This window comes from Myotis nattereri (assembly GCF_964212035.1).
Source record: "Myotis nattereri genome assembly, chromosome: 9".
In the NCBI taxonomy this organism is placed as follows: Eukaryota; Metazoa; Chordata; class Mammalia; order Chiroptera; family Vespertilionidae; genus Myotis; species Myotis nattereri.
In genome coordinates, this window is record NC_138084.1 from 68,416,473 (window position 1) to 68,440,255 (window position 23,783).

Consider the following 23,783-nt stretch of genomic DNA (forward strand, 5'->3'; position numbering starts at 1 on the left):
CTTTGCTGAGTTTCTGTTTAGAGGATTTGTCCAGTGGCGATAATGGGGTGTTAAGGTCCCCTACTATGATTGTATTGCTGTCAATCTCTCCCTTGATCTTCTCCAGAAGCTTTCTTACGTATTTGGGTGCTCCTATATTGGGTGCATATATATTTACCAGAGTTATTTCTTCTTGTTGGACTGCTCCCTTTAGTATTATGAAGTGGCCTTCTTGATCTCTTTTTATGTCCTTCACTTTGAGATCTAATTTGTCAGATATAAGTATTGCTACCCCGGCTTTTTTTTCACTTCCATTGGCCTGAAAAACCTTTTTCCATCCCTTCACCATCAGTCTGTGTGCATCTTTTTTTCTGAGGTGGGTTTCCTGTAGACAGCAGATATATGGGTCATGTTTTCTTATCCACTCATTTACCCTATGCCTTTTGACTGGGGAATTTAATCCATTTACATTTAAAGTTATTATTGATAGAAACTTGTTAGTCGCCATTTTTGTTCTTTACCGCTGCGTTCCTTCTTTGTTTCCTGTTTTTTCTATTTACAGCAGACCCTTTAGCATTTCTTGCATTGCTGGTTTGGTTGTAATAAACTCCCGTAGACCATTTTTGTCTGTGAAGCTCCTGATTTGACCCTCAATTTTGATTGATAGCCTCGCTGGGTATAGTATTCTTGGATTCAGACCCTTCCTTTGCATGACTTTGTATATTTCATTCCATTCCCTTCTTGCCTGATGTGTTTCTGTTGAGAAATCGGTCGCTAGTCTGATGGGGGATCCTTTGTAGGTAACTTTCTGTCTCTCTCTGGCTGCTTTTAAGATTCTTGCTTTGTCGTTGGTGTTTGCCAATTTAATTATTATGTGCCTTGGTGTCAGTCTTTTCGGGTTCATTTTGTTTGGGACTCTGTGAGCTTCTTGGATTTGTGTGAGTTTTTTCCTCCCTATATCAGGGAAATTTTCTGTTACTATTTTTTCAAACAGGTTTTCTATTCCTTGCTCAGTTTCCTCTCCTTCTGGCACCCCTATTATTCGGATTTTGTTTCGTTTAGCATTGTCCCAGAGTTCTCTTAGGCTCTCTTCCTGCTTTTTAATTTTTTTTTCTAGAAGCTGTTCTGTTTGGGTATTTTTTTCTACCTTGTCTTCTAGCTCGCTGATACGGTCCTCTGCTTCTTCTAGTCTACTGTTGATGCTTTCTATTGAGTTCTTTATGGCAGTGATGTCGTTTTTCATTTCTTCTTGGTTTCTCTTCATTTCCTCTTGGTTCTTCTTCATTTCCTCTTGGTTCCTACACATATTGTTGAATTGGTCTTCCATTCTTTTCATCCACCTTATGACCATTACTCTGAATTCTTTCTCTGACAGGTTGCTTGCCTCCATTGCCTCTATTTCGTTTACTTCCTTTTCTGATGATGCCTGTTTTTCTTTCATATTTGGGTTGGTTCTTTGTTTCACCATGATTTCTCTTCTCAAGGTGTTTGGTTATGTAGATCTCTCTCTGTTGCGCTGATTCAAAGGCACAAAATACAACACAACAAGGCACAACGTACAAGGCACCGAACTAAATGCATTCACAATATTAATAACCCCAAATAAAGGTGACCCCCCCGAGCGAAGAGAATTAGGGGATAAAGAAGAAAAAAGAGAAAAATATTAGAGAGAAAAATAAAAAACAAAAAGGAGTGCTGAAATGAGATTGGGAAAAGGGAGAGAAAAAAAAAAACACCACAAAAAGACCAAAAAAAAAAAAACCAAAAAAAACAACAACAACAAAAACAAAAAACAAAAAATTAAGAGAATGAAATAGAGGTGGGGAAGAGGCTATTTGTATGGGGAGAGCGAGGGATTGGAAATTAGATATATAAGTAGGGTGAAATTTAGACAGTGGGTAGAAAGAAGGAATAGGTAAAATCCAAAGCAGGAATAGGGTAAGAGAAACAGGACAACAAAAGGGGAAAAGTGAGGAAGAGAGTTTTGGCTTAAGGGTAAATGTGAAATAGAGAGAAATGATGCTAAAGGAACGATGAAAATAGAGTGTAGAACACTAATCCCAAAATAAAATAAAGAAAAATAAAAAAAAATTAAAAAAAATAAAATGACACTTGAAAAAATGGTAAAAGGATAGCAGTAATACTGGTTAAAAAAATGTAGTAATTAAAAAGGTAAAATCAGGTGATGAAAAAAAATAAAAAATAAAAAAAAAATAGGTTCTTAATGAAATGGTGAAAAAAGAATTAAAAAAATATATATATAAAAATATTCGGAAGTGAAGGTGCTTCAGATCTTCCACTCTTCTTTTTGGCACGCCTCAGTCCTGCCAGGAATTCAGGGGAGTGTTGAACTTCCCTGCGATACACTGTCCCTCCGTGCAGTAAACCACAGACCTGATTTTAAGGCAGGTTGTATTTTTTTACCAGACTGCCTTTATTTGTGATCGCAAAAGAGACAGTTCGTGGCTCTGCCTCTGGGTGGCAGTGTGTCTGGATTTACCTCCGAGGCTCTAAGTCCTCTCTATCAGTAGGGTTTTGTCCTCTATGGTATTTGAAACTGATTCGGGAAAGACCACTGCCCAGAGCTGGTTCCTTGCCACTGTCCGCTGTTTCCCAGGCTCCCCAAAAAGAACTTTCCCCTACAGGCTCTGCGAATGACCCCAACTGGGGAATCCCATGCGCTGGGTTTAATAATCAAATGCACGGATCTAAGGGGAACTGTAACAAGAGCCTGATAGTTGTGCGAATTCGCAAGCCTCCACCTTCCAGGTCTGCGCACAGTCTCCGCGCGCGCAGTCTCCGCGCGCCCACTCGCCCCTGGCACCAAGCAGCCAGCAGATTGGCAAAGTCCAAGGCTGCTCCTTTACATCCAGTCCAGCTATGGGCTCATTTTTCGCGTTGCCTTCTGCCAGCAGCCCTGTGGGGCCCCTTCCCCACTCGCGGGTCACGCTGGTCCCAGCGGCTGCGGACTCTGTGGGGCGCAGATTCCGCCCCGCGCGCGTGAGCTCGGTCCTCCCTCCAACCCGAACTGCAAACCGCACCTTTAGGGGATGTCCAACCTTTCCGTGAGAAGAAGCAGGGCTCGTCTGAGTTCAGGCAGTCACGCTGCTTGAGATCCCTTGTTTCCAGGTTAGTAGCTGGTCTCTGGATGCCGGCAACAATCACCCAAGATGGCGCAGTCTCCGCTGCTTAGCTGGCGCACCAGGAGAGGCTTCAGCCGCAGTCTCCAACCGTCCTTTTTTTTCCCTGGGGGGTTCTCAGTCTTTCCTAGCTGCAGACAATCTCTCAGCTGAAAATCCTCTACCTATTCGGGCTGAATGTTACCCGTTTCAGCTGCTCACCCTTATCTGCTCCAGGACAAGGCACAGGACACGTCCGCTTATACCTCCGCCATTTTTCCTCCCTCCAGAGTTTGTATTTTATTCCAGAAGGTTTAGGGTAGTAGCATGATGTGGTTCCTAGTTCTAAAATATTGTTCTGGCTGTGATAGTTCACGGTGGACTAGAGAACAGGCACAGGGAGAAGCAGAGGCTAGACAGGAGGTTATTGTAGTCATTGGAGGAGAGGCAATGAGGTCTTTATCTGGGGAAATGGCACTTCAATGGGGGATACAGACATATTCTGTGTGTTTGGATTTTTTTCTCGACAATTATGACAATATTTAGAGTAGAAAGTCTTTTGTTTTCTTACCTGAAATCATTGTTCTGATTATTGCTAGCATGCAAGTGGTTCTATGTAACTTATATAATGTTTTGCTAAAAAACCTGTCACATAAAGACAGTTTCTTTCCCCACGAGAAAATTGCTATTTTAGACATATTGGCAAAATCTGTGCCTGTCATCTACTGCTCACATAAGGTGTATGTCATTTTTTTTCTACATACTGCTTTGGAGAAAACTGTTTATATCCATTTAAATGCTTTTATGAGATGACAAAACCTATATCAATTGATTTAATGCTGTGTTTAAGAGATTCAGTTCATGAAAGATTATTTCAAGTACTTTTTACTTTCATTGGGGATATTAAAAAGTGTAAGTTAATTTGGCGTGGGGAATAAACCCAAGACCCCTGAGGTAGAGAGAACATGTAGGTCCGAACAGACGAAAGAGTAAGACTGAAGATAGAACCCAGCTGGTGTAGCTCAGCAGCTGAGCATCGAGCCAGGAACCAAGAAGCCACTAGTTTGATCCCCAGTTAGGGCACATGCCCAGGTGGCGGGCTCAATCCCCTGTTGGAGGCATGCAGGAGGCAGCCGATCAGTGATAGTTCTCTCTCATCAATTTTTCTATCCCTCCCCCTTCCTCTCTCTCTAAAAAGAAATCAATAAAAAAATATATTTTTTTTAAAAAAAAGACTGAAGATAGAGAAGCTGAAGGAACCTTCTCAGAAATATACTCCCATCCAGGGCTTTTGATATTTGCATAGCGTTTAGCAGCGTAAATAAAGCCAGGAATCGCCCTAACTGGTTTGGCTCAGTGGATAGAGCGTCAGTCTGCAGACTCAAGGGTCCCAGGTTCGATTCCGGTCAAGGGCATGTACCTTGGTTGCGGGCACATCCCCAGTAGGGGGTGTGCAGGAGGCAGCTGATCAATGTTTCCCTCTCATCGATGTTTCTAACTCTCTATCCCTCTCCCTTCCCCTCTGTAAAAAATCAATAAAATATATTAAAAAAAAAAAAAAAAAAGAGCCAGGAGTCCACACTGCTCAGACTCCGGCTCTGCTAATTAAGCTGTTGGAAATTTTGGCAAGTGTTTTAATCTGTCCACAACTCCGTTTCTTTTTTCTTTCTTTCTTTCTTTTATTCCTCACTTGAGGATATTTTTCCATTGATTTTTAGAGAGAGTGGAAAAGAGAGGAAAACACAGAGAGAAATATTGATGTGAGAGAAACACATGGATTGGTTACCTCCTGCACATGCCCGACCAGAGCCTAGGCCGGGGAGGAGCCTGCAACCAAAGTACGTGCCCTTGACTGGACTTGAACCCAGGACCCTTCGGTCAGCAGGCTGACACTTTATCCACTGAGCAAAACTGGCTAGGGCCATGACTCCCATTTTTTATCTGTAAAATGTTTGAGGATTAAACTAAATAATATATGTAAAGTGTTTATAATAATGACTGGCTCATAATAAGTTTTTAATAATATTAGCCATTAGGATGGAAATAATTCTTTCTACCTCTAGATACCTCCTTGTTTTATATCAGGAAATGGATAATCTTGGAATCTTACTGATCTAGGGAAAGAATTGTTGGAGTAACTCTTTTTTAGGTAATAGATGTGGCAGTTCCCACATGGTATCTGAACTATCCTGTATAATAAAAGCCTAATATGCTAAGTGTCTGGTCGACTGGTCGGCCATTCAGCCAATCAAAGCGTAATATGCTAATGATATGCTAAGGCCGCTCAACCACTTGCTATGACATGCATGACCACCAGGCAGCAGACAGTTGACCAGTGGACCAGTCACTGTGACGTGCACTGACCACCACGGAGCAGACGCTCCAATTGGTAGGTTAGCTTGCTGCTGGGGTCCCACCAATCGGGACTGAGCAAGATGGGCAGACAAGCCCTGGAGCTCTCCTGCAGTCCCTCCCTAGCTGGCCAACCTCCCACGTCTCTCCACAGCCCCTATTGTGCACTGGTGGGGTCCCTCAGCCTGGCCTGCACCCTCTCACAATCTGGGACCCCTCAGGGGATATTGGAGAGTGGCTTTTGGCCCGATCTCACTGGCCAGGCTGAGGGACCTCACTGCTGCACAAATTTGTGCACTGGGCCTTTAGTCTAATATAAAAAGAGACCTGCGTTAGAAAACACAAAATGCATGAAAACATTCCCCTCCAAAAGATTTGTAGTTTCAGTTTTATATTACCTAAATAGTTGCCATCAAGAAATAAGATTTTAGCTCAGCTGGCGTGGCTCAGTGGTTGAGCGTTGATGCATGAACCAGGAGGTCATGGTTCGATTCCCAGTCAGAACATATGCTGGGTTGCTGGCAATCCCTGGTATAGAGCTTGCAGGAGGCAGCCAGTTGATGATTCTCTGTCATCATTGATGTTTCTGTCTCTCTCTCCCTCTCTGAAATCAATAAAAGTATTTTTTAAAAGAAATAAGATTTTTAAAATAAGATTTTTATTTTCAATTGAGAATTTAATTAAAAAATAAAAAGATACTTAACAATAGGGTAAAAATATTGAAGTGATATATAGAAGGAAGGCATTATGCTAGCAGGCACTTTTCTATTATACTTAAATGTACCCTACAGAAAGCATAAATGAGGCTTTGACTCTAGATTACCTTCCTGTATAGTTCTAGCAAAATCCTTTTCCATTTTATAAGTCCCACTGAAGAGTTTTAGCTCTAACTGTTCCATGAGGAGCCCTGGCCAGTGTGGCTTAGTTGGTTGAACATCATCCCATAAACCAACAGGTTGTTGGTTCGATTCCCAGTCAGGGCACCATGCCCTGGTTGTGGGTTCAGTTCTCAGTTGGGTGCATACAGAAGACAACTAGATATTTCTCTCTCACATTGATGTTTCTCTCTCTCTCTCTCCCTTTCCTTTCCTCTCTCTTTCTAAAAAAATCTGTAAAATCATATTTTAAAAAAATAGTCTATGAGGAGTTTTAGGAATACTTTCATATGAAGTATCTGTTATTTCATTTAGCTTTTAGTGTTTCCAAAAGTGGTTCTGAATGATAATAAGTAGCCAACTTTCCCTTGGCATTCTCTTTATCCTTCCCAGTGCCTGCTAACTATTTCATTCTTAGGTCCATTATGAGCATTAAATAAGTGAATTAGGTCAAGTGATATAGTGGTATCAATATCAGGTTCTCAACGAGATTAGGTAGAAACTGTCAAAAAGCAATTTCATTATCGACTTAAAGTAGATCACCTTCTGGGTCCCCAGAGATAAATATTTATTCTGTTAGCTCTACTTAAATATAATACTTTCTTGCCTCTTTTTTTTCTGGTTTAATGTAGGGTCTTTTTTTAGGCTAGTTTTTAAATTTTAGCCAGAATGTAAGAGGAAATGGTATGAACAAATCCTTAAGGAAATCTAAAATAACCTTTGCTTCTAAAGACTAGAAAATCTTGTAACCACTCATATTGAAATGCATTGTAAATTCCTCTAGTTAATTTCAGGTTATATTTTTTAGTATAGCTATCTCTGTTAAGGTGAAAATTTTCTAAATATTTGAATAAGTAACATGTATCTTAATCTTCTGTTCAGGTACTCAAATATTTTTGGAAGTAAGCAAATTGTAAATAATAAATGAATTAATTTTTTATAACAGCAGTAAATTTAAAATTGGGATTTCCATACAAATGCAGTGCTCAACGTATAGAAAAATAAAGTAGCCAGCTTATGGCTAAGTGCAGACATGAGGACTAATACATGTAATGTTGCAAAGGCATTTTGGGGCGAGGGTAGCCAACCATTTAACAATTCACTGTGGTAGGTAAACACTGAAGATAAAAACAATGAATAAGACATTCTTTGTCTCCTTGATTCGTTTAAGCTATTCTCTTATCACAAATTCAGAAACTCTCATAAAATTTAAGAGACAAAATAATAAGTCCTGTCTGGTTTTTATCTTTTTAGGTATAACAACAACTTTAAGATAAAAAATAAAATTAAGTTAAGTGACATGTGGACAGCAAGTTGTGTGGATGAAGTGGGGGAAGGCAACACCGATGCCATGAAATCATTTGTAGTGGGCTGGCCCACTGTGAACTATGTGGCCACTTTCAGGTAAGAACACAGCTTGTACACGGGTTAGCTACTATGAAATGCGGCTTACTATGTAATTTCTAGGATAGAGAAAAAATTAATTTTTTTCTAAATGTTTAAAGGAAGATATTTTATTCAGATTAAGTTATTCTGAAGTCAATGACTCATCTTTTGGAATACCCCATATAAAGACACTTGTAGGCCATATGTTTCCCCCAAAGATCTTTTTAAATACATGAGAAGTAATGGTAAATATTGAGAACTCTGGGAGTCATTTATCTTGTTTGATTAGTGATTTCCAAAGGGTCTCTACGGAACCACTTTCAGGGCCATGGGAGAGGAACAGAGTATCAGAGCTCAAGGACCCCCTCTCCAACGTCCCCTTTCCTAATGTTTAAGTATTACTGTACATATTGTGCTTTTGAGTTGGACTTTTCAAACCACTGAAATAAATCTTTACCGAAAGGAATTTTATAAAATAGTCTAATTACGTTTGAATAAGTGGTTGATATTCCCAAATTTTCTAAAGAAATTGTTTTTAACTATTGAAATGAAATTAATGTCATGATACAAATGGGTGCCTGAATTTTACATCAGGTTCTGACTTAGTATCTATAGAGATGTGACCGATTAAAAGCAAATTTATGATTCAAGAAGTCAAAGTTACTTTTCTAAGAGTCACTCCCTGGCTAGGATGGAGTTGGCGAAATTGTGAATAGAGAACCTTTGTGCTCTTATCCTTAACATGCTAACTTGGCACTTTTCAGTGCAGGATGGTCACACCAAAACAGGTAGTTGAAATTTTGTAGTTGGACCTGCATGTCCAGAAACTCTCATAAAATTCAGAAACTCTCAGGTTTGGTAGTTGGACCTGCATGTCCAGTATTTGTTTTACACTTAAGGAGTTGGTGTTCATCACATGCATGTACTGTTTTCTTCTTGCTGCTTCTCACCCCACTACCACCAAACTCCTCAGGCATCATCTTAAAAGCCAGGTAACTAAAACCCAAGCTACTAATCTTCAAATAAAGGAAAGGTATGTCATTAAATTGGGTTGTGCACTGTTGGCCACCACAAGAGTTTAAGAACTTATTTGGCAGAAACGTGTTTTTTATCATTTTCTCCATATTTTTTTCCATGATGATTTCTCTAGATATTATCATTTTCAATTGCTTAATCTCCTTGGAGTTACAGGTGGAAGGAAGCAATTTCGAGTGAGGGGGTGGGACTACATGACATCTTTAATCAAGGAGTTTCCCTAAAACTTCTTTTAAGAATGGAAAATAAATGTGGAGACAAGTATCACATACATCAGTGATGGCGAACCTTTTGAGCTCAGCATGTCAGCATTTTGAAAAACCCCAACTTAACTCTGGTGCCGTGTCACATATAGAAATTTTTTGATCTTTGCAACCATAGTAAAACAAAGATTTATATTTTTGATATATTTAAATGCCATTTAACAAAGAAAAATCAACCAAAAAATGAGTTCGCGTGTCACCTCTGACATGCATGTCATAGGTCCGCCATCACTGACATACATTGTATTCCTCAAAAAGTAGAATAATTTGACCAAGTGATTAAGGTTAGTGTAACTAGCAGTGTCATGTGAATATTATATATCCCTTGATAGAATGTGATGAAAAAAACAATTCACCTATGTGGTATTCCTCCCCAAAACACATAAGCATGGTCTAATCATGAGAAAAACATCAGACAAACCCAAATTGAGGGATATCCTATAGGTTCCCCGGAAATACCTATAGTAGTGCTCCTCAAAACTGTCAAGGTATTAAAAAAGAAAACAGGGAAAGACACAGAAACTAAGGCCATACACTAAGGAGACATGATCACTAAATGCAAGGTGGTATCCTGGATTAGATCCTAGAATAGAAAAAGACGTTAATAGAAAAACTGGTGAAATAGTCAAGAGTTTAGTTTATAGCAGTGCACCATTATTGGTTTCTTAGTTCGACAAATGTGGGTGAGAGGTACTAGTATATAGGGGCTTTCTGTACTATCTTTACAACTTTGCTGAAAAAAAAATTAAAATTATTTCAAAATTAAAAGATCACTTGTTTAAAAAGGGAGTGTTGGAGAGTACTGCCTCTGGTGTGGCAGAGTGAGATCGTAACAGGCTGATAACCCTACAGAGGACAACCGAAAACTGAACAAAATGCAAGCAATGACCTGAAGGTCTGCAAGGTGAATAGAAGTTGGCAGGTTTTGGTGAGGAATTGAAACTTGGAAAGAGTGAGTTTCCTGTTTTTAAGGCATTAGCCTGAGGCAGGCAACAGACACACCATGGTGGAGGTTAATTAAACCGACAAAAAGATCCAAGTCTTTCTGCTGAAGAACTGAAGGACAAGTGTCTGGGTCAGCCACAGCCACATAAAAGTGAGGAAGGAAATCTCAAAAAGGAGAGCGTCAGAGAAGTTAAGCTCCAAATTCTGTGTATAGACTCTACCCAAATCTCCAGATAACTGCTGAACCACACCTGCATGGAACACACTCAAAGCAACTTGAAGCTAAGGATAAAATAATTGAACTGAGGGGATGCTGCCCACGGTGGGTGAGGTAGAGTTGCAGCTTGAGTCTGCTCAAGTTACTTGTCTGTTGAAACAGAAACATCAGTACTGTTTGGCAACTATGACGTAACTCAGTCTCCAAAACAAAATATCGTGATGTACAGAATCAACCTAAAATTTCTTAACATACAAAGAAAAAGGAAAGGGAAAATGTAGTTAAAAGGCTAATCCTGACATGTTCCATATGTTGGAATTATCAGAAAAGAACTTTAAAGCAACTCTTAAACTCTGTTCCGTAGGTAAAAGGAAAGCAAATTGAAATAAATAAAAAGATAAGCAATATCAGTAGAGAAATAGAAAATATAAAAAAGAGCCAAATTAAAATTCTAGAACTGAAAACTACAACATCTTAAATTTTGAAATCCTGTGTGGCCTTAGTTGCAGAGTGGAAATGAAAAGGGAAGGGGCAAATTTGAAGCTAAATCAGTACAAATTGTCTGATCTGAAGAATAAGGTTAAAAAAGATTTTTTAATGAAAAATGATTCAAAGACTTATTGGAAAATACCAAAAGGTATAATATACATGTTATTGGAATTCCAGAAAAAGAAGAAAGAGGGAATGAGGCATAATAAATAATTAAAGAACTAATGGTTTGAAAACCTTAGAGATTTGGTGAAAGACATAAAATGTACAGGTTCAATAAGCTCATTGGACACTAAACAGGAGTATGAAGAAAACATCACCTTGTTATATTATAGACAACTGCTATAAACCAAAAATAAGAGAAAAATCTTGAAAATGCCAGAGAAGAAACAACAATTTGCATCACTGAGGGTTTTTCATCAGAAGCTATGGTGTTTTCAGAAGAGAGTGGAATGACATCGTTAAAGTGTTGAAAGAAAAATACTTCAACCTATAATACTATATCCAGCAAATATATCCCTCAGAAATGAAGGTAAAATAAACATCTTTTTTTATTAAGAATTCATTGCCAGCAAAACTGTACTACAAAAAAAAAATGTTGATGCAAGTTTTTCAGCCTGAAGTAAAATGATATCAGAGGGAAGCTCAGATCTTTAGGAAGAGGTGAAGAACATCAGAAATGATATCTAAATCTCGGTAAATATTCAGAAAATCGAGGCCATGATCAGTTTAATATGCCATCAGGTAGTTCAAGAAGCATTCACTCTAATATCAGTAAAGAAGCAAAACAATAACAGCTTTGAAATATTTAATTGACAAAGAGCTGCCAGAATCTGTGGGGCATTTCTAATTAAGTCAGATTGGGGGACGAGCAAACATAAATGTGAACTCTCCACGCTTTACCTTGGGAAATGGGATAGATCAGCACATCTCAAAAAAGGCCGGAAGGAATTTCATATCTCCATCAATACTTGTACTTTGATTCACATACATATGCTCTATGTCAACCAGAAAAAATGGGCTCTGCACCTTGATTTTACAGATAACTATATGGTAAGTCCTCATTTAACATCATTGATAGCTCCTTGGAAACTGACTAAAAAAACCATGTATAACAAAACTAAATTTACCATAGGCTAATATGTAGATATAAGCAAGAGGAAGTTCCTACAGCATAGTGCTGGTCAAAAAACACCACCAAGCTTCCAAGTACAGACACAAAACACCTCTAATATTAAGTATTGAAATAAGTCTGAGCTACACATACTGTAAAGGTTATGAAAACAAGAAAGGTAATTCTTTTTTAGCTGGTTTGTTGCGGTTGAGGGTCACAGGTGGCTGGAGCCTATCTTTGCATCTCAGAGAGCAAGGCAGGACCCAACTCTGGACAAGACTACATTCCCTCACAAAGTGTACACACACACACACACACACACACACACACCACACATTCATTCATACTGGGACAATTTAAACACATAAGTTACATACAGATATGTTAACAGCCTACAAAATACACACACAGAGGCCTCAGCCAGGAATCACATTTTTTTTTCATCAATGTTACAATAAAACAATGTTGAACACAACACATTATTCTAGGACCTAATATATAGGAAAACCAGAACATTGTTCAAAAGACCCAGGCAATATTTAAATCTAAAAAAGGAATCAATATTTTAACTTAAGTACCTAGTATGAATCTTAGTCTACAAACAGATATGCAAGGAAGGCCTGTTTATATATAGATCAAATTAGAACCCAGCTTGAGCCCACATTGTGCTGGGCTGTTAAGAAATAAAATTTTCTTCCTTACTGCAACTCCTGTTACCAGTATATTGGGGTAGAAGCAGAATACAGGAGATTTCTCTGATGTTTCCAAAACAGATTAAAAGCTTCTGACCTTCAATTTATTATGGTCTTTATCTTTTTCTGTCCTTAGGGTTGTTTTTTTACTAGTACATCCAGAGATACTCCGATACTCCTTGCCACCTCTCTTTCTCTCTCTCTCTCTCTCTCTCTCTCTCTCTCTCTCTCTCTCTCTCTCTCTCTCTCTCTCCTAAATCCTTCACCCCTCTCAATACCCTCAGCATAGATTTTTTTCTTAATGAATTCAAAGTAGATATAAACAAACTTCGAAAATCTGCTGTTTAGGAAAGGGGAATACATCAAAAGGTCTTAAGGAATTGTGAAAGATGAAAATTGCATGGCCACTGGTAAAAGATGTAATATACTTCCTGATGACCAGTCCTGGGAGATGGCCATGGAGAAAATTTCTAAGCAACAAAGTTAGAAACAAATTACAAATATTTGTTAAATATATTTTTCTGTTACAAGAGAATAACTAGGGTTTCCAAGTTCTTTAAGATGTTTAGAAATAAGATTTTAAAAGCTAGTGAATAACAAGACCATACAGAAATAAACTTTAAATTGTTTAACTTTAGGACTTCAAAAAAATTACTAATCAATACTAATTTAGTTGTAAATGAACTGATGTTACTCAAAAGATTACAGTAATTAAGTTTTCTATGCACACCCGAGGAGGGTTGAGCAGCGCCTTCACTGTGAGTGCACAGTCGGGACTGGAGCTGCCACCATGACACACGGAGATGGTGTCGCTGGCCCTGCCCTTCCACCGCGACGGCCCGCTCCTTGCTGGTCACCCACCTCCATTCCCGCCCTCTCACCACCACACCACACACCCCATTGTGAATCGAGGCAGTGGTAGCACTACAGCATTCTGAGCAGCAGCAATAGCAGCGACTGGACACCAACCGCTGGGACCAGGGGGACTTGGAAGCCCCCAGGCCAGGCCCATGAGGCGCCCCCTGGCCCCTTGGCAGTCAAGGCCCAGTGTAAACACCTCAGCCGGGCCTTCAAGCCAGAAGGGAGTGGCATGAAATATTCAAAGTGATGAAAAGCAAGGACCTACAACCAAGATTATTCTACCAGAAAAGCTATCATTTAGAATCTAAGGACAGATAAAGAGTTTCCCAAACAAGAAAAAGCTAAAGGAGTTCATCACCACCAAACCAGTATTACAAGAAATGTTAAAGACTTAAGAAAAAGAGGAGGAGGAGGAACTCAAAAATATGAATAACAAAATGGCAATAAATATATATCTATCAACAATTATTTTAAATGCAAATGGATCAAATGTTCCAATCAAAATACATATGGTGGCTGAATGGATAGCAAAACAAGACCTTTATTATATATGCTGTCACTTCTGATTAAAAGACACACAAACTGAAAGGAATAGAGAAAGATATTTCATGAGATGGAAATGGAAAAAAAAAAAGCCAGGATAGCAATACACCAGACAAACTATTTACCAAAACAAAGGCTATAGCAAGAGACAAAGAAGGACCAGCAATTTCACTATTAGATATTTATCCAAAACAAAACAAAACATGAATTTAAAAGACATATACATACATTTATACGTTCATTGCAGCATTATTTACAATAGCCACAATATGGAAGCAACCTAAGTATTCAATAGATAAATGTATAAAAAATAAGTAATGCATATATGATACAATGGAATATGACTCAGCCATTTAAAAAAATGAAATCTGCAGCAACATGGATAGACCTAGGGATATTGTCTGAGTGAAATAAGTTAGAGAAAGAAAAATGTCATATGATTTCATTTATATGTGAATCTATAAAACAAAATAAACGAACAAGCAGAACAGCAGACTCACAGAAACAGAGAATATTTTAACAGTTGCTAGACGGGAGGGGAATTGGGGGATGATTGAAAAAAGTGAAGGGATTAAGAAGTACACATTGATAGTTACAGAATAATCATGTAAGTATAGCATAGGGAATATATTCAAAAATATTGCAATAACTATGTATGGTGTCAGATGGGTACTAGATTTATCTGGGTGATCTTAAGTTATATAAATGTCTAATCACTGAGATGTACACCTGAAACTAATATAATATTGTACATCAACTGTAATTAAAAAATAAAAAAATTATTTAAAGAAAAATAAATAGAAGAAACATTTTAGATGTATTTACTTACTAAATTACAATTCTACTATATGTATGAAGAAATAAATGCTTCTTTTCCTGGCAACAAACTGGTTTCTTGGCTATTGGTATGCCAAATTTCTGCTTAATCTCTTTAATCTCAAGTTAAGCATACATTCCGTTTGAATGGCACTTATTGCTACCAGACACTCTGAGATAATTAGCCCTGTTTCACACATGTGGAAACTGAAGCTTAGAGATGTTATGTGATTTGCCCGTCATCATATAGTTTACGTATATCCTTGAAATCAGATGTTTGGATTCTAAATCAAGTGCTCTTTCCACTATAAGAGTACCACTCGTAGAAGAGTCATAAAGTAAGAAAATGGGTGTCTCTTGGATCCAGAAGGTTTTAATAAAACTGTACTTGACTGTACAGTTTTTTCCTAACAGGGAGTTTCACTTCAGAGGCAAGGTTGCAGTAGTTTGCAGCTACGTCAGTAACAGCAGGCTGTGGGTAGTTGATTGACTTAAATATGTTAGCATAAGTAGTTTATGAGGTTTAATTTTTCTCTCCCATTTTATTTGCAGTTCCCCAGAACTGAAGGACAAATGGCTCTCTCTCCTTCAGAGGTATGTTTTTCAGTATACATTTTTTTAATCTTTAACGTAGTTAAATGAATTAAATTCATCTCTGCAAAGACCCCAAACTCTTTCCCTTTTCCTTAGTAGAAATTGTTCATTTGTCCTCAAAATAAGTTGTTATTTAGATTGTGCACGAGCTACTACATACTATAAATAATGTTTTCTCATGTCATGTATTTCTTTCTAGGAAGAACATTGAGTCTGGTTACTAATTTTAGACAAAAATTAGTAATGTTTTCCATCTCTTTCCCTGTCCCCAGCCTTACCATTGGAGCTAACAGTTCCCTCAGAGCATGCATTAAGTTTTCATATATGGAGAGTTTTCTGCTGAGCACCTTAAAATCAATCATTATTCCTACCTTTGAGCGCACAGACTAAAATTATCAGTTTAGGTTCATCTCATATTCCTGTAGTTCTTCCCTCCATTCTTTCCTCTCTTCCTTCCCAAGCAATGGGATCACCAAGATTTCCCCTCCCCTGGAGAGCTAAATGAGAAGTGAAAGACCATTGCTTTGCTTTGGTCTAGTAAAGTATTATGCGTTTTCCTATACATAATTAAGGCGCTGGGCCTATCGAGAGAAGGTAGGGAAGCTTTGAGGATAAAACATCACCCAGAGATGCCTAAACCTGACTGTGCTTCTCAAACCTCACACTGGAAATGGTTCTCCCGTTCTTTTTTGTGCCCATGCCTAATGTCCTGAGAATTTTTTTCTCTTCCAACCCATAATGTAATCTGAGTTTGCTGAGTCTTTCCATCTGTCTTTTTAAAAATACCATATAAGTATATTGAAAATATTAGCAAAATAGATTGATTTAAAAATAAGCTATTTAGCAAAAATCCATCTGACTCAGTGTTGTTTTGGGTTGTTGTTGCATTTGATTAGATACATCACTCTAGAGAAAGAGAAGGACTATCCGAAGAGCATTCCCCTCAAAATCTTCGCCAAGGACATTGGGAATTGTGCCTATGTAAGTGTTTCTAAGCCAGAAGTTAAATTCCAAGTCCCTGCATAAGGCAGAACACCATGCACAAAAAAAGAGACAGGCAGGCAGATAGACAGACTGTGTGTGTGCTATGCAAGGTAGGCATTTAGAAATAGCACTGTGGCAAAACACGTTTTCCTGGGTATGTATGTGCCTTTGTATACATGAAACGTAAACCCTAGAGAAAATGAAGCAAGAGAAATTCATAGTAACTTGGGTATTTAACACTTACACTTGGAAGGAATATTGCTTGTCAGATGTCTGTCTTCCCTCTGCATTCATGTTTCTCTGGATCCTTTCAATGGCGTCTGTAGAGGCTTGTACTAAAGCCGTTTCCACAGGGAGCCATTTCCTATTAGTATTAAGAAATTGTTTGCAGCTTATCATTTCTTAAGCAGAGAGTGGTTCTGGAAAGTTCTTTATTCTTTAGGGTTTTAGGGGGATTGACTCCCTCAGGTCAATATGTGGGCGAGCTGGGGAAGGTGACATTTTTTAGGGATCAGCACATTTCTTTCACACAGTTTTTATCATATTGGTCAAATAAAAATTAAGTCTACTTAATTCTAGTTATTATGTGTAATTCAAAGACTTATCAATGATGAGTTATCAATGATGAACAAAATGGGAACTTGTGAATATTTTTATTTTTACTATGAATTGTCATACTTCACAGCAGCTCTAGATCACACAGAATCATTTTGTGTGTGGAAAAAATATGTAATACAAACAGTTGTGTTTGGGCCAAAAGCAAAAGTTATGCAAATATTCTGACCTGAGTGCCAGATGTTACTGCTTGAGGGAAATACTCAGATTTTTATGTATAAAGACTACAGAGATCTCCTGTAGCAAAATAGCAAAGAGTAAATAAATATATAAAACCATCACTCTTTTTCTTATGGTTTTGATTCAGTTGTGGCAATTGGTTACATTCAGGATTTTCATGGAAAATCCCTTGAACTTTTTTTTAACCCTTCCAGTGTATGGAAATGTGTGCTTGAGAAAGGACTGGTGATCACTGTCATTTGGAAGAGAAGACACGCAAGGTGTTTGGGTGCTGTGTCTTCATCACCAGTGCCCTGGTTAAGTCAAGGATATGGCACACACTCCTTTGCTGTCTGAAGTTGCTTCCCGGCAGGGGTCTCTTTTCAGGGAGCCCTGCTCCCAGAGAAAATGTGTGTACGGGAAGCATTCTATATCCTTTGCCTTTAGTTAGATAACCTGTCAGTGATTCTGCTGATATGGAAAAACACAGCCAGGTTTTCAGTTTGGTCTGTTTTATTTGTTTACTAGCCGGAGAGTACTATCTGGTGAAATTCGTGTGTTTTGTCTGCCAGAAAGGCATGCACAGAAAAACACGCATCTGTAATTACTGTCTGGGACATATGTGCCTAATATTAAGAAAAATTCTCTTAGAAACCAGCCACCTTGGGAGTAATTATTAGTATTCCAGGATAGATTCCTCAATTCCTGAGAGAGTTTCTTTAAATTAAATGGAGGGATTTACAACATTTTTTTAAAAAAGCAGAAGCCTTTCATGAAATTGTATTTCAAGTAAAAATCCAATATAAAACATCTTTGCCACTCTGGGCAAAGACAAACACTGGGTTGAATGCTCTAAGCCCTCCCTGTTAGATCCTGAAGCACATTTGCATAATCCTTGGACCTATGTGGAGCACAATTTGAAATCAATAAACAAACAACCTTAAGAGGCAATTTGTCATGTCAAGGGGTTCATATAGGAAAAAATACTATAATGGAGGGATACGTGATGAGTTTTCAATGGATTTAACTTAGCTTTATTTTTATATAATTTTAGTTAGGTGTCATTTTGTTTCTATTCTATTTATTTGTGCCATTTAAGCCCTATCAGTGACACTGCCTTAATTCCTGATTTATCTGACCATTATAATAGTAAATATTTCTTTTTTGATAGTATTGCATTGTCTTAAACAGTGTCATGGGATTCAGTTAACACTACAGCTATCTCAGAATCTTGTTACTCTTCTTGTTTGTTGCAAACTGTCTTCCTGTTTTTAAGCAGTAGTTTCTCAATTAGTTTAGCACAGAGCTATTATAGATAACCCTATTCAAAGGCAGAGTTGGTAACATAATTAAGCTTTCTAACATTTCAGTCCTCTTTGCTAGTCTCATTGGTTTTAAGGCCTCTACAGATTGCAACAATGAAAATCTCAATAGCCACAATGCCTGACATATATCAAGTGCTCAATAAATAGTGTTTTTTAAAAATTCTCAACTGTAAATGTTTTTAATAACCAGTTATTTTTATGATTTTACCTAAACTGACTATTTACCTTGCACATAAATAAAATCCACACTATAAAAACAGTACTCAGGGAGAAATAGAAAGTGATCTGGCTCTCTCCCTTTTTTATCACACATTATGGAAATACAATTCTGGAGATGACACAGCGGCCCAACCTCATTGATTTCTTTTTGGTTGGGAGGATGGTCCATATACTTTGTCTAAAATACATTTACTCCGTTTCTTTCTTGCTTGCACTCTTAGATTTGTGAGCCACATATTCCTTATCTTAAGATAAATAGATGTCTTATTAAAGGCGTAATATATAAGGGAATGCAAGTAAATTATAAGCAAGAGTTCTTTTCTAATTAAGTCATGCGCTTTTACTCTGTCAACGCTGGAAATCAAGATTTGACTTGAAAGAATCATTTGACAATAATTACTTGTTCACCTGTTTTTAAGTCCTTTATTTATAGCTGTATTTCTTATTTCTTTTTTTCTACAGTCTAAAACTATAACAATAACGAATTCAGACACAGCGAATGAAGTTATCAACATGTCTCTCTCAATGCTAGGGATAACTGTAAGTCACTCTGCTGGGTAGCCTAATCAACACACTTTGAAACTTTACATTCATGTAAATATCATCCCTCCCATCATAAGATAGCTGATTGCTAGAGATACAAAAGTCATACTTTGTCCCCAAAAATGTAGAAAATGAGGACAGTAACGCTTTAATATTAGCTTAATATTGGGTGCTATTCTTCTACGCCCATTTTAAAAACTGTGCAAACTGAAAAGCATAAGATTTTACACTAATTTTAGAGTGCTAATAAAATAATATATATTATATTGCATATGCTATATACAGTGGGAGAGTTTTGGGGTATAAGATTCTTAATAAGAAAATTTCAACCTCTTTCTCCTTTTCCACCTGTCACTATCTGACTATTCTTTCCCCATTATCTTCTCCTAGTTCTTTTCCCTTACCTAATAGTTATTCTGATTGTCCCAAGAATCAGTAAGCCTTAGGGTGAAGAATTCTGAAGGATTTGCTATGTAGTAGAATTTTTACATAAAGAAAACATAGCTAGAAACCTGCAGGTCCAGAGGATGAGATGGCTGGTACCTCTAATGAACTGGTAATTTTAAAAAACAAGCTTTGAATTAGATCAGGAATTTAAAGAGCTTTAGTCTGCATGCCACATTTCCCCCTCTTTTGCTTTTAGCTTCTTTCTGTTTTCTTGGGCAAAGACACATTTTGAAATTTTATTAATGGTACAGATTGGAATATTTGAGGATGAGGCAGGGGGAAAAGAACTGGAAAGTTCTCCTCATCTCCTCCCTACCGGTATATAAACACCATTCGGTGGATACTTTTATTAAAGGGAGTGACTTTCAGAAGAACGGAAACTAAAGGATGCGCTTGACCAATACCATTTCTTAAGTGAGGTCTTCTATGAAAACATGGTGTTACTATGAGGTAACATATGTCATATGGTGACTATGTGCCATAGTCTTATTAATTATATTTAGATTTGCTTTTACATAATGCCATAGTAAGCCTTTAAAACCTCAGGACTACCAAAACTTAGGATAAGAAATCTGATTTCTTTTAATTAAATGTAATAATATATTGTAAATCTAATTACTTTTTATTTCATTTGTACACTATACCTGTGTTCAGCACCCCAAGTCAAGTCTCCTCCCATCACCATTTATCCCCCCTATTCCCTCCCCCACGTCCCCTCTCCCCATTAAGTTTATATGCATTGAGTGAAGAATGCACCTCTGCATTGAGTTCTAAGCTTATAGAATTATGTCTTGGAAGAGAATGAATTTGAGGGGAAGGAAAGGATTAATTAAGACCTGATTCATTTTCTTATTTATGCTTTTCCTTTGGATAAAGTGATCCATCTCCTCAGACCAAAAGTGTTTCTATTTGGTATAATGATTTTCACACTTCTAAAAGATTATTACAGTGTTTCCAGACATTACCCAAAAAAGAAAGGATTTTTATTAAATTGCTCCCCTATTCACAATAACATTTCTTGACTAGGAAGTGAGGAAGAAAATGACAAATAGACTGGGGGAGGGGAAAGGATGTATATTCTCCATAGCCACTACCCTTCATTATAAGGTCAGGGTCATAAATTTTTTTCTCACCAGAGGACATATTTTTTTATTAATTTGAGAGAGAGAGAAACATCAGTCAGACCCACAACCTAAGTATGTGCCCTGACCAAGAGTCAAACCCGCAACCATTTTTTTTTTAACCTGCAACCTTTTGATGTACAGGATGGTGCTCCAACCAGCTGAGCCATCAGGCCAGAGCAGGGCCATGATTTTTAATCAGAAGATAAAGGCAGGAATATTAGTATTGCTAATCTTTTCTGGGTTCACTTTAAACATTTTTGCTTTTTTCTTCTCCTAAAGGATACAGCACAGTTTGTATCATTTACTGTTACTTCTTTGAAGTTGGGTTATAATACTGCTAGTGAACAATTTCATTGTTTCCCATCACTGGGTCAATTCTCTAGACAGAATTCTTGTCCTTTCTGTCCCTAGGACTGAACTTGCTTGCCCAAAACAAAGCCTGTGTAGATTGTGCCAGCTACCTCTCTCCTCAAAGCCTCTTGGTCAGTCTTTCTGCTCAGAAGCAGCTGAGCTCATGGTCAGCCTTTGAGAATTTTAGTTTTTCATCACGACACTACAGTGTCTGTGGCTTCCTGGATGGCAAGGTTGTTTTTTTAGGTGCATTTTGGAGATTAAGTCAAATATTCTCTGAGACATCATAGCTGAAGCCAGGACTCTAAAGAAGACCTTAGTCTTTTAGAAAACCAGGAAGTTTCTCTTCCTTTGTGACTGCACATCCCATGGGCTGCCCATAGAGTGAGGTTCTGATTCTGCTGCAGCTCTTGGATTACGAGCCATTGCTAGGAAAAGAGGGCAGGATTCTGGAGTATTCTGTTGGGGATTGGAGAGAGGGGAGAAGGGTTGTAGGAATTAGCACCGTCTTCTTCAAAAACTATAATCACTCCCATGAATCTGAAGGTATCTATATCGTTTCCATTTTTTTGTTGCAAAACATAAAAATGCCAAAAAAAATGTGTCTTTATTCAATCACCAGACTTAAAAGAAGTATTGTTAATTCTTTTGTTTCCAAGGGCTCTGACAGAGATTACCAGTTATGGGTCAATTCTGGCAAAGAGGAGGCACCGTATCCACTTATTGGTAAGTTCCTGTGAAGATCTAAGATAGGATTGATTGTGTTTTAATTATAATCCTAAATGTCTCAGGGATCTGGTCATATGATCTAAAATTTGAATACTGTTAAATATCATATAAAATTTATTTATTCATGTAATCAATCAAGCATTTTCTATGTGCTAGACAAATATCTCTTCTCTCAAGCAGCTAATAGTATAGTAAGGAAGAGAAGTGTAAATTATCCTCTATTCTTTTACCTGACAGCGCTATCTTGCCAAATCTTTTTAAATTATTTTCTACAAGAAAGCAATATGTATTGGTCTTCCTTTTCTCCTATATTTTTGTTTTGACATTTGAATCTTAAATTTCCTATTCACTTTCCTACCTATGAAGTTGCCTCTGTAGAAGACCATCCAGAATCCAATCATGCCTCTTAATCTCACAGAACTTGACTAGATGTCATAAAGAAAATGATATTAACCCATTTAGATTCCAAAGAATCTTCACTGGCTTGCCAGCTAGCTAATACTTACCGTTGCTATTTCTCTAACCAAATTTCTCAGCTTTTGTTTTGAGGAATTACTGGTAAATGGTTCACCTCACCTTATTTAAATCATTTAACTAAAACTTTTCTTATCAGTTAAGGTCATTCAATGTGGTTAAGAAATTGAACAATTAAAATAAGGGACAGTATGCCGAAACCGGTTTGGCTCAGTGGATAGAGCATCGGCCTGCGTACTAAAAGGTCCCAGGTTCGATTCCGGTCAAGGGCATGTACTGGGTGCAAGAGGCAGCTGATCGATGTTTCTCTCTCATCGATGTTTCTAACTCTATCTCTCTCCCTTCCTCTCTGTGAAAAATCAATAAAATATATTTAAAAAATAAAATAAAATAAAATAAAATAAGGGACAGTATATGTAACAGATCTTGAGATTATTACAGTGATGATGATGATGATGATGATGATGATGTCGGTTAATTTTTAAATGCTTACTTTCTGCCAGACTATTTTCAAAACATCATTTGCATTATTTCATATAATCCTTTCATTTACCTGTGAGGTAACTATTGTGTAATTCAAATGTTTCAAGTGACCTGAATAATCTAAAATCCAACTTTTCTACTAAGTCAAACTTCTCTGCAAAAGTTTTAGATTATTCTCAGACTGAAAATAAAGTAATCATTTCCTGATTCTTTTTTAATGTTACCATTTTTTAAAAGTCAATGAGTAACAATTACAAAGTTGTGCTTAAAAAATCAAATAAATACTTAAAATTAGTTTTAATGAAATTAACATATTTCATTAAATACCTTGTAAATGGTAACTGTCAGGCTTAAAACAACTTCAAGCTTTATCCCTAACTCTTGCTAAAAACCATGGAACTTAGGATGTGATTGTTATTTAATAGCAGTTCTTCATATACAGTGGGGCCTTGACTTACGAGACCCAGCTAGTTAAGGAGCTCGTTAACTCAAATTACTCTGTCAACTCAATGCAAAAAATCAGCCGAGAGACAGCTGGTATCTCAAAAAACTCGTTAGTCAGGACACTCGTAAGTCAAGGGAAAGGAAGTGTTCACTGAGTCACATTCAGTGATAAATCAGGAATAGAAGAGAACTTACTCTCTGTACTTCAAAGAGACTGAATCTACAGCACAATGGTACTTGAGGATTAAGTTAAGAAAATGCAATTACTTAGAGTACTAAAGAGCAAAAACTCATATTTCAGCCAGATGTCCAGGGTTTAGCTTTTCTAGTTTACAGGTTCTTTTTTGCATCTTGTTTCTGTTACTGATGCCCTGCAGTCTCCCTTCTGATCGTTGCCTATGACACCAAGCCCAGACAGCAGCAGCAGGAGGGAAGCATAAACCAAACAAACCTGGGCTGATGCCCCTGAGTAACTGATTGTATAACTAATAAAAAGTAATGAAATGTCTTTTTCAGACACACATCTTGTGTTGAATAATAGTAATGAGTGATGCTTGAAACACGTAGTATTTTTCCCTTATTATTTAAGTTATATTAACCACTGAA

The 23,783-nt window shown here is 37.5% G+C and overlaps 1 protein-coding gene across 2 annotated transcripts in view; it reads left to right on the plus strand.

The window, feature by feature from the left end:
- Window positions 1-23,783, plus strand: part of LOC308524380 (rho GTPase-activating protein 20-like) — a 105,592-nt gene that overhangs the window by 60,276 nt on the left and 21,533 nt on the right. For both annotated transcript variants that reach the window (XM_081098773.1, XM_081098774.1), the window contains exons 4-8: window positions 7,580-7,729; window positions 15,239-15,280; window positions 16,177-16,261; window positions 19,045-19,122; window positions 21,707-21,773. In XM_081098773.1, the coding sequence (XP_080954899.1) occupies window positions 7,580-7,729; window positions 15,239-15,280; window positions 16,177-16,261; window positions 19,045-19,122; window positions 21,707-21,773 (422 nt within the window). The remainder of the gene's footprint in view (window positions 1-7,579; window positions 7,730-15,238; window positions 15,281-16,176; window positions 16,262-19,044; window positions 19,123-21,706; window positions 21,774-23,783) is intronic.